Source organism: Corapipo altera, unplaced genomic scaffold (assembly GCF_003945725.1).
Source record: "Corapipo altera isolate COAL_440 unplaced genomic scaffold, ASM394572v1 119, whole genome shotgun sequence".
Taxonomy (NCBI): Eukaryota; Metazoa; Chordata; class Aves; order Passeriformes; family Pipridae; genus Corapipo; species Corapipo altera.
This window is the reverse complement of record NW_020884985.1, coordinates 481,685-496,265: the sequence shown is the minus strand read 5'-3', so window position 1 is coordinate 496,265 and position 14,581 is coordinate 481,685. Positions and strand designations below refer to the sequence as shown.

Here is a 14,581-nt window from a genome sequence, read left to right as displayed (position 1 = left end):
ATACTTAAAAAAAACCCCCAAACTTCATCAGAAGTCCCAAACTGGCACCTATGGTTATAATTTACAATTAAAATACAAAAATTAGAAAGTCTGTTGCAGAGCATTTATATAAATGACAGTTTAAAACCAGCATTAGTAAACCTACCCTTTATTTCCAGACAATGTTGCAACTTGACACTTAAGGTGGAAACAAATGCTATGGTTAGCTGCATTATAAATGTAACAATTCATTTAAAATCTCTCCTTTCCGTTTCAAAACCTTCGAAATCTTTTAACTGCAGCAGCCTGAATGCTGCTCTGAGTGCAGAGTTGCCCCAAAGTCAGTCACCCTTTTCTACATGTGCTAATAAGTTTGATTTTGGAAGGACAATGTGTACATTCCCCAGACAGGCAGAGTGTGTGTGAAACACGCTAGTCCATGCTGTGCTACTCAGTGAGCTTCAGCAGGGACAGGACAAGCTGAAAATGGCTCTCATCTGTCTTGTCGTCTTCCAGATAGCAGTTTAACTCTTTCGTGTCTAAGCACCAATATCACTGAGGGAAATGTATGAAGAAAATTACCAAAATTCTCTTACATTTACTTTATATCTGATTAAAACGCTCTCATATAGTTCAGTACTTTTTCATATTACCTTCAAGTAAGAACAAAAAATTGTAAAGCTCCCAAGACAAATATCATGCTACAGTTCCATCCTAAACTCCTCCCAAAAATTCTGTAACTGTATTACCAAAATAACGTTAATTTTTGGATTTACATGACATTGTCTCTTACCTTAAAAAGAATGTTAAAAATGCAAGCTAAAGACCAAAAAAGAAAAGAAGGGGGGAAAAAAAAGAAAAATCAACTGCAGGGTCTGTACACATGCAGAAATTCTAAATAAATGCACAGATACTCATTTTCATACTCTAGGTGTTCATTAAAAAGTACTTTTGTTTGAATGCTGCCGAGTGTTAAAAAAATTTCTGAATGTCCCCTAAGGAGTTAAAACAGGAATACTATATTTTCATGCATCTCCTGCTTTGACAGATGAAAAATGTCAACTGTCCTGTTTTTATTTTCAAGCTTTTGCACTATTCATCTGGTTCATTAGTGCATCTCGCTGCTGCCCCTGACAGCTGCTCGCCCTCTCCTCCCAGCAGCTGAATTTTTCAGGCTAATTTGATCCTCCACACTGAGACGATCACTAGAATGATTGACTTGCTCCCTGACCTCCAGGGTCTGACTTTCCTGATTAGTATTCTGGGGGTGTCTGAGGGACGAAAGCCCACTGTCTGTCTTCAGGGCTGGTGGCAGCTCACTCTCTCTTTTTTTTTTTCCTTTTTTTTTTTTTTTTTTTTTGAACTGTAAGCCACCAACCTACAACCCTGTAAGGATGCAATTGCTACGCTGAACAATAAAAGGAAATGTGTAAGACCTACTTTTCCATGTAAAGGTCCATGTAGCAAAAGCACAGCATCTTGATTTTAATTAGTAAAGTCTACTTTGTTGCATATCAATTAAAACTCCAGAGGTAGTGTTTTTGAGGCTTTAGAAATACCTGGGGCTCTAAAAAATTCAGACTTTAAAACACACTTCTAAAAATCTTACTGGTCACACAGCATTGAATAATACATTGTAATATGCATTAGAAATAATAATTTTTTAAAAAAACACATTTTAACAAGTTAGTCTAAAATTAAAACATAACCGAAAAGAGTTTAGCAGCAATTAAGCATTTCTTGAGATGTGATAAATCTGCCACAGCTTTTCTCCTATTAATCTGGAGACAATCCAGAGTACATATGAGCACATATCACCATCAAATCAACATAATAAAACATGCTCAAAGGCAGGCAATGGACATATCACAAAAAGACACCAAGCACAAAACTGCAGATAAAAAGAATATGAAGCACTAGTCCACGCAAATCTTGGAAGAACCTCAAGTAACCACTTTCAAATAATTTAAAAAAAATAATAATACTGAGAAAAATGCTGAGCATGTATTTTGAGTTTGTTATACCTAAAATTTCAAAATTACACTTCAATGCTCTATGAAAAGCTCCACAACAACATATGAAAACCCATCACAAACATCTGGTATGTTGAAGAATTAACTAAATGGGATAAAAAAAAAAAATTAAAAGCTATAATTGAAGACATTGCCATGTACCGTAGCTATATATCAACAATAAGGATCCTAATAATTATTTTATATTTACAATAAGGCAAACAAACACCATCATAACAACTTAAATACCATCCCAGTAAAACTTCTAAACTAAATCAAAGGAGAGTATTATTTCAAGATGCTGGTTAATCAACGGAATTAAGATAATTCCATTGATTGAAATTATTTTTAAATTATTTACCAGATCAAAGAAAAATGTAATATTCACATAGATGTGTAATATACTGTACCAGCATGAAGGCAGGAAGCTTAAAAAAAATCTTCAGAAAAGTGCTACTGATTTCTGTCCAGCAATTTAATTTCATATAACATAAAAGAAAAATCAACCTTAGACCATGTTTTTTTTACATAATGATTACTTATTCAAAGCTTTTATTTGTTTGCTTCCAGATTTAAAAATTACTAAGAAAAACCACTGAGTGGTAAAGAAGTAGTAATACTGAAAAATGCTCATCTACCTTTGTGTTCCCTTTGGGCTTGTGCAAGTGTGCACAGCACTGAAACCAATGGCAGCTGCCATGGTCAGCACTGAGGAATTCCAATACAGGATTAAGTTTTAGTTCAGAATTTAAACTTCTAAATGCTATCAGCTACAAGACATCATTCCTATGAATCATCCCCAAGGTTTAGAAGCAACAGCTATACACAGATCTGCAAACTGTAGAATTGCAATAGAGCTATTTGCTCTTAATATTCAAAGAAGCATGTCAGTGGTAGAAAGAAAATGAATATTACTGGAGACAATTCACTAGTAGTAATTCAATTTTAACAGGCTGACAGTGTCTTCTACAAAATCCTAAAACAAAGAGGAGGTGCTGATACTGTTGAGTACGTGTTAAATGAGTTCTGCCGACTCACTGAGGCAGGTGGTTTTTAGGTAAACAAAAAGTATATGGCTTGAGTTTATGAGTTTTTACCTGGAAGATGACTAGGAAGACTTCACTGCCATTGAACCAAACTTTTTTCCAGCATCCTTCAACACAAGTGTGTTGAAGATATGTAAAGATCTTCGAAGACATATTTGCCTTGGAAGCCTACCTGTTTTTAACACCTTCATCTGCCTCAATTTCAATTTGCCCTGTATCTTTATTTTCTCAGAATATAATATTATTTAAAACTATGTGTCACCTACCAATCTTAAATGTAGAAATACAGAAATCAAACACTAATTGCAGTTTAACCAACTGTACAAAAATAGAAAAGTTACATATGTCTGTGCAGCAGAACTCATTATCTTGAGAGATAACCCAAGTTAGGAGTAATAACTGAACATTTTCTATTGTTTTACTTAGGTTTTAAATATTTATAAAAATAAGAATATTTATAAAAATAAGCAATTTGTATAAAAGTAACTTACTGCAAAGAATCTATCATGAAAACACGTAGAACAATTTTATATGTGCTTGTTATTATTAATTTATCAATCCTTCATTTATATTCATTTATCAATCCTTCAGTTAAGCCCAATCTTCACCAAATTGCTCCAAGATCTTTGTAGCAAGCCCAGCAAAAGGCAAGTCTCAAGTAACATGTAACTTTTACACATATAAAAGTATTCCATACACTGAAGTTATGTAAGGGGAGTGGGGGGGAAGGGGGAAGTACAAGAGTGTTATTAATTTCACTGTATATATCAATATTACCTCATACAGCAGACAGCCTAGGGACCAGATGTCAGATTTGAAGTTGTAACCATTTTCATGTATCCTCTCTGGAGACATATAATAAGGTGTACCAACTGCAATAAACACGGAAGTATTTTTGAATGAAAATTTCTGTAGTTACACATTAGTAAAATTACAGTTTTCCAGGCTGAAAAATATTTTTCATCTTCTATTTCTCGTTTTGCTACACATATAATTTCAAGTCTTATTTATGACACTTCAGTTTGACAGAAATACATGAATTAGATATCTATTTCACTAATGATACCTAATTACCAGAACTATTCAGTTGTAGAATACTTCAAATTTTTGCTTTTAGAGAAGCTCAAAAGTAATAAGTTTCTCCTGAAGAGAACCCGGGGAACATACTAGACACACACACATCCCTGCTTCTGTTCCAAGCTGTTATCACTGGCTAGAAACAACAGCTAGAAATTCTCCTCCATGGGTTGAATTTCATTATTTGTTTTGAAAGTTGTCTGTTCTTCCATCTGAGAATATAAAGATCTGAAAAAGCTGCTTTTGAAATTAATAATAGCTGGAATTCAAATGGAGCCTGAAATCCAGGACCTTCAGATATGGAGGCAGGAAAACCTGTTAGCCCAGCAGAGGTTGATGTTCCCATAAGTGACTCAGCCATTTGCTGCAGGACTCAACTCCACGAGGGCTTTTCAGCTCCCAAACCTGTGCCTGTCCCAGCTTAATCCTGCCTGAGAGCTGTGGGCTCTGGAGACATCTGCTCTTGAAAAGCAGCATTCACTAGGACCGCCCAGAGATAATTTACATTGGATACTCCAGGACATCCCTCCTCTTGATTTTAATCAAACTCTGCCCATCTTTATTACTTGGAAGAGAGAAATTCTGAAAGATGTTTCAGCTCTGTAAAAAAATGCCATTACAAAAAAAAAGTATCTGAGTGATGCATTCTTAAATGACTGAGCAATTAAGAAAAAAGAAGTTATGAAAAATAAGGATAGTAGTAATTTCGGTGCATTGTTTCTGAAGCTTCTCCCTGTATCCCCCAAAATGACTGCCTAACAGCAAAAATAGTCACAAATCTATTTCAATTTTGTTAGGAATATGTTCTTAAGCACTGAATTCTGATGATGAAAACCAGCTGAATTCTGTCAATGCAATGTAAGTTGATTTTATTTTGAAACCAAACACCTTGCAACACCAGAGATTAAAATCACCACTCTCACTACAAGCTACAAAAATTAAGAGTATGAAGCCCATAGTACTTTATGTAACACAAATACCTTGTAACACTTGTACACTTCTGAATAGATGAAGCTAATTCAGAACTGATCTCTGTGTGAATGTTAGAAATGGAGATACAGTGAATACATAAGCAATTCCACATGTGAGTAATCAGGTTAATAGTTTTAAATTATCGGATAAATAATTTTACTCTAATCATTTCCAAACATTAAAGGTTTTGCTCCGATAAAGTGCCTTACCTTTCTTAGGGAGTTACAGTGGAGGGAGAAGTACTTTCCTACTTGAAAGGTCCAGCTCAGACCGGGAAACCCTGTACCACCTTATCTCAGGTCAGGCCACTGTTGCTGGTAACCCATAATTTCAACTGATCTCCTTCTTGGCAGACAATACTAAAAATCTATATAAACTGAGAATGTGCTTCTGTAACGTAGGCAAGGACAGAGGTCCCCAGACTGTATCCTACAATGGATCTGTCCCGCTAAATATTTTGGGGTGGACTTCTACCCCCAGAAAGCAGAGACTTGGTAGCCCCTCTCCTTCAGTGCTGGGCTGAGGAATCACTGCAGCTCTGAACTGAGACTGCAAGTGATCAAAAGCTTAAAAAGAGAAAGGTTGGGGAAAAGCAACTCAAAATAATGGATTACTGCAGGAGACGGTCTCATGGGATGTTTGTATTCACTCAAGAGAGGAATGGTCAACAGGAATGGTTGTTTTTGCTGTGAAAGAATATACAGGCAGATGGGTAGACTGCAACAACAACACTACCAGAATATCCAAAGCAATCCTGTTTTCTAATGTATTAACAGCGGTACTTTAAAGGGTGTTTAATGACAGATATCTTAACATTGGAAACTGTAATTAAACAACATTTGGCACGACACAGCTTTCATATTTTTATTATCCTTACTGTTTTACTTCCCTGTTGCATTTATTTTCTTTAACACACCAAGGACTTGTGAGCTTGGACACCTCTGAAAAATTTCAGCTGCATTTTGCACCCATTAATTAATGCACTGGTTTCATATATTGTGATGCTTTGTTGGCAGAACTCATCTAACAACAAAAAAATAGGTTTAATAGTAATCTGGTTGTTCACTGGTTCCAGCAGCAGTGCCTTTGCTGCTCTGAGATATCACACAAGTAGCTGGCAGTGAGTAATGTGCTAGAAAGAGGCTTCACAGAAACCACAGGGGGCAGCTGAAAACATAGAGGTTTGAAGGTTCATAGTCTACCAAAAGCAAAGGTAATTTTAACCACTAGCTCTGGGAAGCCTGCTGATACATTAGGGGTCTGATATGACTGTGAAAGATTGATGATAGTGAAAAGGAAGAACAAATGTTACCATTTTACAGCATTTAGCCTAGCGTAACACCTTCACTGCAATGCAGCCTGAAGCCCCTGATGACCAACTAGTGAAAGGAACTGAAATTACCTATGTTAGTCATGGAATCACAAAAACAACTTTAAGATTCAGATACCATTACTACTTGTAAGCTGTTTTTAACAGAACATGACACTAAAGATTCATAATTCTGACATTCAGGAGCTACTGAAAGCACTGCAATGATCCTTTTAACACGGTGAGCAATCTGGGGACATCGCTGTGCTGCTGGCAAGCAACTACCACTTGCAATTGTACATTATGTTTCCTTCCTGGATTGTTTTTCTGTGTTAAGTGAAATACAGCATCCCAACAGCACACAGACTGGCAACTTCCTGACTTCATTTACTCATATGAAGATACAGAAGTGGGATAATACAAGAAGAAGACATAACCAATTGAGGTGCCTATATTTTTAAGAAGAAAATTGATAACTTTAGTGTTCAGTTCCCCACATTTGCACATCTCTGATAATCTGCAGGTCTGAACAGTAAACTCCTTTAAAATGGCTGAGGTCAAATAGAGTGCTTCCTCAGAACCTGCTGCTGCTCTGGAGTTCCCTCCCTTTAAAGATACTGTAGATCCAGAAAGTGTTGATTCTATACACAAACTTTCTGCTATTGGGAGAAGGAATTGACACAATGGAAATGGTGGTTAATAGGGAGCAGGAAGTTGGATTTGAAGGACCAGAGGCAAAGAATCCATCATGAAGAAGGGAGTTATGATATAAACAATCCATCTTATTACCTGCATAAACACGTAACTCACACTGCAGTTGAGCTACAGTGTGTTCACTAAAAAACTGAGTGCATCAACAAGTGGAATGAAATGCAGTAAATAGGTCTAAATACTATCAAGCTGGAAGAGAAATCTGCCTGGAAAATGTTAAATCTACTCATATAAAACAATGTAATGGCTGACTCAGAAGGGGGTTATCAGCCTATAGCTTTAAAAAAGGCCAACCAATGACACAAATTCTCTGAGATATGGCACTTCACAATGTGGTTTAGTGGGCATGCTGAAGGTTAGGCTTGAGGGCCTCTGAGATCCTTTCCAACCCTAATGATTCTGTAATGTTTGGGGTTCTGTGCATGTTTAATACACATACAGGAGACTTCCAAGTCAAGGGTTCATCTCCAGCTACAGATACAGGACCTAAAATACCACACTTATCCAAAGTAATTCTGCAACCCAGCCCACATTATGCAAATATTTTAACTACAGAAGTCTATCTATAAACATCTTGGGTTATTTTATAATGGAGCATTGTACGAGCACAACAATTTATCTTCAGCTTTCAAACTATTGTAAGAGATCTCTGTACCTAAAATAAGATCTGCTTTAATACAACTTGTTTGATCACTGCAATTAAACTGCTGCAGATTTCCCTGCCAGTCTTCTTGTACACTAAGGGTGCAGGTTCTCAGAAGGGTTTGGTATCAAAGTGGAGTTTATTCACAGAATGGTGCTGCACACCACCACCTCAGCACACCCTCTGCTGGGTTAGAAATCCACACACAGGAGGAAAAGAGAGTATTTGCACATATTTTCATAAGGTATTTTATTCCCCACAATCTGCATGAGTTTATAGTTAAATCCCTCTTAACACAGCTCTGTGCTTGGGACAGCAGCATCATGGAAATGACAGAAGTTGTCAAACCAAGAAGAAACACCGGAATTCAATACAGATGATCTTTTACATTCAAGCATTTTAAGAAGATTGCAGATCTGCTGCTTTGCCCTGCAAGAAGGTATTGACATCCTGGTGGCAGTGCCTGCCTGGACAACACACTGTGCAGCTTTATAGCACAAGCACAGCAGAGAACTGAAGTGATTATTTTTGTAACTGAAACACTGACATATGGACTATTTTTACATCCACTGAATGGCTAAAACAGAATGTTTGCATGTTTCCATGAGCTGGCCTTAGAACTGCCATGTCTCTGAAGAGTTTAAGGTCTGGTCTTCAGCCATTAAAACAACTACAAAAAAACCCCTAACAGTCACAAGGAAAGGAATATGAAGCCTTTGTGGAACCATATTCCCCTTTCTAATATAAAGTCTGCTGAAAACAAGAAGTTCTGTCATGTTTGTATGCAATCAACAATACTAAATGCCTCCTTTCCCTTTGCACTTTTGGAAGATTTCCTATTTTCAAAAAGGTATACACTTGACATAATAGAAAAATCTACCTCTTGATAAGGCTGTATAGAAAGAGTTAAGAATATGAACGAACCCTGTCCAGTTCAGTTCATTTGTTTCAAATGGACCATCAGTAAGTATTCTAATTAAATCAGTATTATTCATAATTAGCAGTTAGAAGCTGTACCTAATTAAAATTTTAGTACATTTCTTTATCTCTGAAAGCCTGAATCTAGTTTGCTACTGAAATTTTTATAAAGCCTGTAAACAAGTATAAATTGCTACACATATGTTTGTAATTCACTGGGTTTTGTGCACCAAAGGTTTATAGAATCATAAAAAGGTACAACTTTGAAGGAAATTTCAAGAAAACCAGCATCAGAAACTGCAGAAGAAATTAATTTTAAGAAGCGGTCTCTGCTAATGACATGATAAATCAGAGAGTCACTGTCTCCCCTGTAGCCTAAGTTAACAGCTGAAACAAACCTTTTTCCTAGGCTTCGGAAAAATCATTAATTAAGAGTGACATTAGATCATAATTAAGAGTGAAATGGGAAAAGAGGAGACAGGGAAAAAAGAAAATAAAAAATAGCAGCTCCTCCACCAGGACCCAGCACCCAACATTAGAAACAAAGCTGCCATCCTCCCACCCCTCACTCCCTGGACAATTCTTCATCTGTAAAAGATGATCTTTAAAGGGCTTGGGGGTTTTACACTGTTTTTAACTCTGGCTCAGTCTTCAGCTTTTTAAACTTCTAGCTCAGTCTTTGCAACCATTCCCCTGCCACAAGCCAAAAGAATCCAGAGTTGAGGCAGTTTGTTCCTCTTTAACTTCCTGACTTCTGCCTTGGAACACAGATCTAACTCTCCCACCCTTACTGTGGACTTCTGCCTTTTTTGTGAGCTCCTAATCCACAGATAAGGATTTACATCTCCCTCTTCACATCCTCTGTCCATTTGCAGACAGTAGCAGGACTCAACTACAAGCTGATCTCCCCAGTGCTACCAGAGATGCCCACTGGGTTATGAGGGCAGCATGAACAGCAGCACTTGAGATAAAACACTGCCACGTCCTCATATCAGATCTTCAGTGTGGAACCCAAGCACATTTCCAGTCTGGTCTCACCACTTTGCTGTCTTCTTCTCTCTCTTTTTTTATTAATGCAAGATTGCACATCTGTGCCTGACGTTCAACTTCAGCCCTATTAAGATCTCAGCAGTTACTGGTTTTGACTATGCCACTACCAGTATGCACCAAACATAGTAAAAAACAGGAAGGTACAAAGGAGTGACCAAAGGTTTTTTGGAACACAGGGAAGTAAAAATCAAAACTTTCCCTTCTAAAATATTTTTTTCAGCTGTTAACACAGGTATCACCCACACCTCAAATATGGTACAAACATGCCAAACATCAATCCTCTCTTCTTCCATGTTCTACTGTTAACTGGGAAAACTTAAATTAAGAGATGAAGATAAACATGGGATATTTTAATCTGGGAAGTCTGCTATTTCATAGTCTAATTAGAAACATCAACATCTGAAAAAAATCAATTCTTTGTGTGTCCTCCAATGGCTCTAACATAAGCACTGCAAGTATTACTTTACCATTTTTAGGAAACACTTGTTCAGAGGCAGAAATGTACATTAGATGATTCAAACTAAGTGGGGGGAAAACCCAATGAGCTGAAGTGCTGAAAGTACTGCCTCAGTACTTAACAGCTTTACTGTATTTGTCCATGGTGCTGACCACTTTTATTATTATTTAAGAAGACCTTTATGACCACATTTTTATTATTGTTTAAGAACAGCTTCAGCTGGATCTAACTGTTTTCTTCCTCCTCCTGAGTGGGCACATGTAAAAAAAATAAAAAAAAAATCTACCTGTTCAACACCTGTACCTCAGAGAAAGTTTACCTAAAGAATGTGCAGCTGTTGTTTTGGAGCTGAAAAATCGACCAAGTCCAAGGTCTCCAAGCTTTACTACTCCTGTAGCTGTAATGAACACATTTGCTGGCTTTATATCTGAAAGAAAAATAAATTAAATTTAAAAGTCACAGTAAGGTCACAAGAAAAGTTATTGCTCTAATAATAGACCAAAAGAAGATTTTATTTACAGCTAATACTGGTAAAATTTAATGGTGGTGTTCAGAAAGAATGAGTCTGGAATTTAGAACTTCAGCTACTTTAATAGTAAAACATCGCTCAAGCAAGAAAATCAAGAGCCATGAAAAATATTTTCAAAAAAACCCAAGCAAACAAACAAACCAAACCCCAACACTCAAAGTCAAACAGTAGATATAAGGCAGCTCATTACTACTTTATATAAACTACATAGAAGGTCTTGCATTAGAACTACAGAACCTCTTATTATGTCTAAGTAACAGCACAGAAATGTTTTCAAGCAGTGTAAAAGATTTTTCATCACTTTTGCTGTTCACATAAACCACAGTGACATGATGTTATTCATTTGAAATAGGTACCTGATTCTCTAATAGCAGGCATTAAAAAAAACCAAAAAAGGCAAGTTTTACTCAGGAGAATGGTTATTTGCACTCGTCAATGGAACTGGGCTAATCAAGCAGAAACAAAGAAAAATAATGATGTATACCCCAGACAGTTATTTTTCACAAGTAATATTCAGTTTAAGTTTTAATCCAGTACCTTAGAGACAACAGCACAGACTTTTATTTTATGGTTTTTAAACAAGGTACCTATCCTGTTTCTAAATAAACTGACCTGTTATTTGTTTGAGAAGGGCGTCTAGCTCATACTCAGCTCGAGAGCAATGCACTGTGGCTCCAAACTTGAAGAAAATCACTTCAGTTGTATAAGAGGGGATTACAGTTTGCATAAATATGGGTAGAGTGAAAGGAACAACCCTTCAAACACCAGTGTTTTCAGGTTCCCAATAAAAGAGTTACAAAACCTTGTAAGCTTTAGAGAACAATACAGAAGCAATTACGTTATGCTGCTATCTGACCTAGTTTTCAGGAGTTTGGATCACCCTTTGTGTAACAGTCCAACACAGACATAGCTAAACTTAAAAATAGCTTTAATTGTCATTGGTTTTGGTGTGTAACCATGGAATCATTAGATTTGCCATAGGTTTGCCAGAAGCTTCGAAGTTAATATTTCATTTTAAGGAGCTTAAAATATCCTTTCGGTTTTGAGTTTAGTCACAAAAAGCAATAAAGGAAGATACCTGTACCCTATGGAAAGAATCTGTAATTTTATATGCTGTTCTTTGTATCATTTGCACTTGCAGGCATCTGTACAAATGCATAAAGGAAAAAAAAAAAAAAGGAGAATCACAAAGGAAAGTTGTTTACAGGGGCAGGGGCATCTAAGCTGATCTGCTAAAGGGTGCAAGATTTCCAGCTGCAAATGACAAAGCCCAGCAGAGAACGAGGGGTTGCTGCCTTCAGACAGCTCTGCATCCCAGCAGAAGGAAGCCACCAACCTAAGACATCCAATTCCCCCTGAACCCAACGAGACAGCTCACATACAACTCACAACCAGAGGGATTTCCAAGGGAAAAAAAAATTGTATGTCTGAGAAGCAGCTCTGTTTTCCTTGACTCAGAGTTGCAAGGTAGAATGAAGTCAACACAGAGAAGACAGCAGTACAGAGGTCTAAAATGGGCCAAGGAGGTTTAGTACCTGACAGGGATAGCTGTTGTGACACAGTACCTGACACAAAGATTGGGTTAGTGGTAGTGGAGAGGAGCAGAGAATTGGAGAAAACGCTCAGAGTTGCACATAATCAGAGCTCCCATCTCCAGGACTGGGAGAAGGGCCTGTACATCACCATTCGGCATGGCGGGAGGCAAATACTTTTGTAAGACAACCAGGAGCAAGAGGTGGAAAGAATGGCTGTGCAAGAAGGCAGGTAACAACAGCTGGGTGAGACAGGGGGCAAATACAGAAGAAAAAGAACAGGACAGAAAATAAGAGCCAGAAAAGTCAAGTAGCACGTGGCAGCATCTCCATCACTTACAGAACTATCACTTCTTTTGAAAACTTGCTTATCACAAGCCATGGTTGCAAACAAATGCCTACCACAACAAATGTACAACCACAAACTTCTGTCACGGTTTTCCATTACTTAGAAAACGTTACAGAAATGTACATTGTGTCAGCTGTCAAAATTGATTCCAACCAGCTTAATTCTCACGTAGTAAAAGATTTAGTAAAGACAAATCATCTTTGATCCTGTATTACCTCTATGCATAACACGACGAGAATGCATATGTTCCAAGGCACTGCAAAGCTGAACAAAGTACTTCCAAACCGTTCTTTCAGGAATCAGCCTCTTCTGTTTCTTAAAATGCTTAAAGAAAAAAGGATGGACAGTGGATATTAAAAATTAAAACTTGTATTAAATGACTGGGAAAAGACTAAAAATCCTTTAGTAAAAAAAAAAAAGCAAATACAAGAGGATCACAACCTATTGAGGAAGGTTTAATAAAATTTCTTGATACAGAAAGCTTTTCCCTTAAATATTAATACATGTATCATCAATGTATGTGTTTAGTCGGTTCACACACAGAGCTACAAATAACACTAATGCAATAAAACTGCTATCCCAAAAAGGGATTTAAACAGTATTTTCCAACCCTCATTGCTGGATTAATGGGGTCAGAATAGTCTAGCACGAAGTGGACACAGAACAAATAAAGGTCAGATATAAAGATACGTGCCACAGAACTTCCAAAACTAAATACTTCCTTACACCAACAATGATTTCCATACCCTCATTTTCTAAATAAAAGAAAAACACAACAGTAGTGACACACAGTCACAAAGATCATGTAAGAAGGGTTGATTAGATTAGTCTTATAAACTTTTGCAATACATAAAAGGGGACTAAAGGAACTGACCTACCTCCTGTTCAAATATTTTCCATCCTGTATAAAAAATACCATTACTGATCACTGGTAACAGTTCAATGGCCTGTTAAAGCTTACAAGAAACAAATATGCTCTGTTACACACATCTTCTCCAAATATTATATTCAGGAACTGGAACCACAGTCCTCCAAAGACACAAACTGAAAACCTGGAATTCAGCCAATGCTAAAACGTACAAGTTTAATAATTATAAATTTTGCAGCTAAAGGTAAGAAGACTGACAAATTGTTGCTCATTTAGCCTTTCTTTTTAAAGAAACTGTAATATGTTAGATTTTAAAGTTAAACACATGAAGAAAATACCTAAACATTAATATTAGCAAAATTTTAGATGTAAAGCAAAGTACTTATATGTATCTTAACAGTGCGGGTACACACACACTTCACACTCGTGCACACCTTAAGAAAGTTCACATAACAAACATTAGTTTGGAAAAATAGTATTTCCACATACTGTGTTAAAACATGCTTGACAGCTGCATCTACACGTAAGAGATATGCAGGAGGATGAGAAAGATGGTTTTAAACTAGCTGTAGCAAAATGTATCAGCGATACAAAGGATCATAACATTCCACCAAAATGTTTTTAGCTATAGGGATTATTTCAAAATGCATTTTCATTTAAATGAGGCAAAGCATATAAATTACGTCTTGAAATACAATTTTTTTTCAGTCTTGGACTGAATCCAAACAAACCCTGTGTATCTGTTCTCCCCATAGCTGGATTTGCATATCAGAGGATTGTTTGATGTCAACAGGAAGATGGAGACCAGGTTTCTTTTCATTTAAAAACAAATACACAATACATGTAAGTATGTGCACATGAAAGCATAGTTCCTTGATTTAAAATGCATCCAGAAATTATCATAATTATAACTACGTACTTTATTTAAATATTCTGAATTACTATTTTTTTTTAACTTGAATGTAAGTACAAGCAGTGATGAAATGCCATTCACAAAATGTCTGAAATGGGAAGATTTTCCATTACAGATTTCCATTCCAGTGTACATCAGTGTACTTTCCAAGTATTTATGTACAAGTTTTAACGTTTTATTCACTTGCCATCTGTAACACTGTAGCTGACTGTGCAC

At 36.7% G+C, this 14,581-nt stretch overlaps 1 protein-coding gene across 4 annotated transcripts in view; it reads right to left on the bottom strand.

The window, feature by feature from the left end:
• Window positions 1-14,581, bottom strand: part of NEK7 (NIMA related kinase 7) — a 61,626-nt gene that overhangs the window by 10,341 nt on the left and 36,704 nt on the right. For all 4 annotated transcript variants that reach the window (XR_003531401.1, XM_027666099.1, XM_027666101.1 and 1 more), the window contains exons 6-8: window positions 12,800-12,908; window positions 10,494-10,601; window positions 3,815-3,909 (exon numbers count right to left, since the gene is read on the bottom strand). Coding sequence is in view for 3 of the 4 variants with exons in the window: in XM_027666099.1 (XP_027521900.1) it covers window positions 3,815-3,909; window positions 10,494-10,601; window positions 12,800-12,908 (312 nt within the window). In the remaining variant the exon portion in view is untranslated. The remainder of the gene's footprint in view (window positions 1-3,814; window positions 3,910-10,493; window positions 10,602-12,799; window positions 12,909-14,581) is intronic.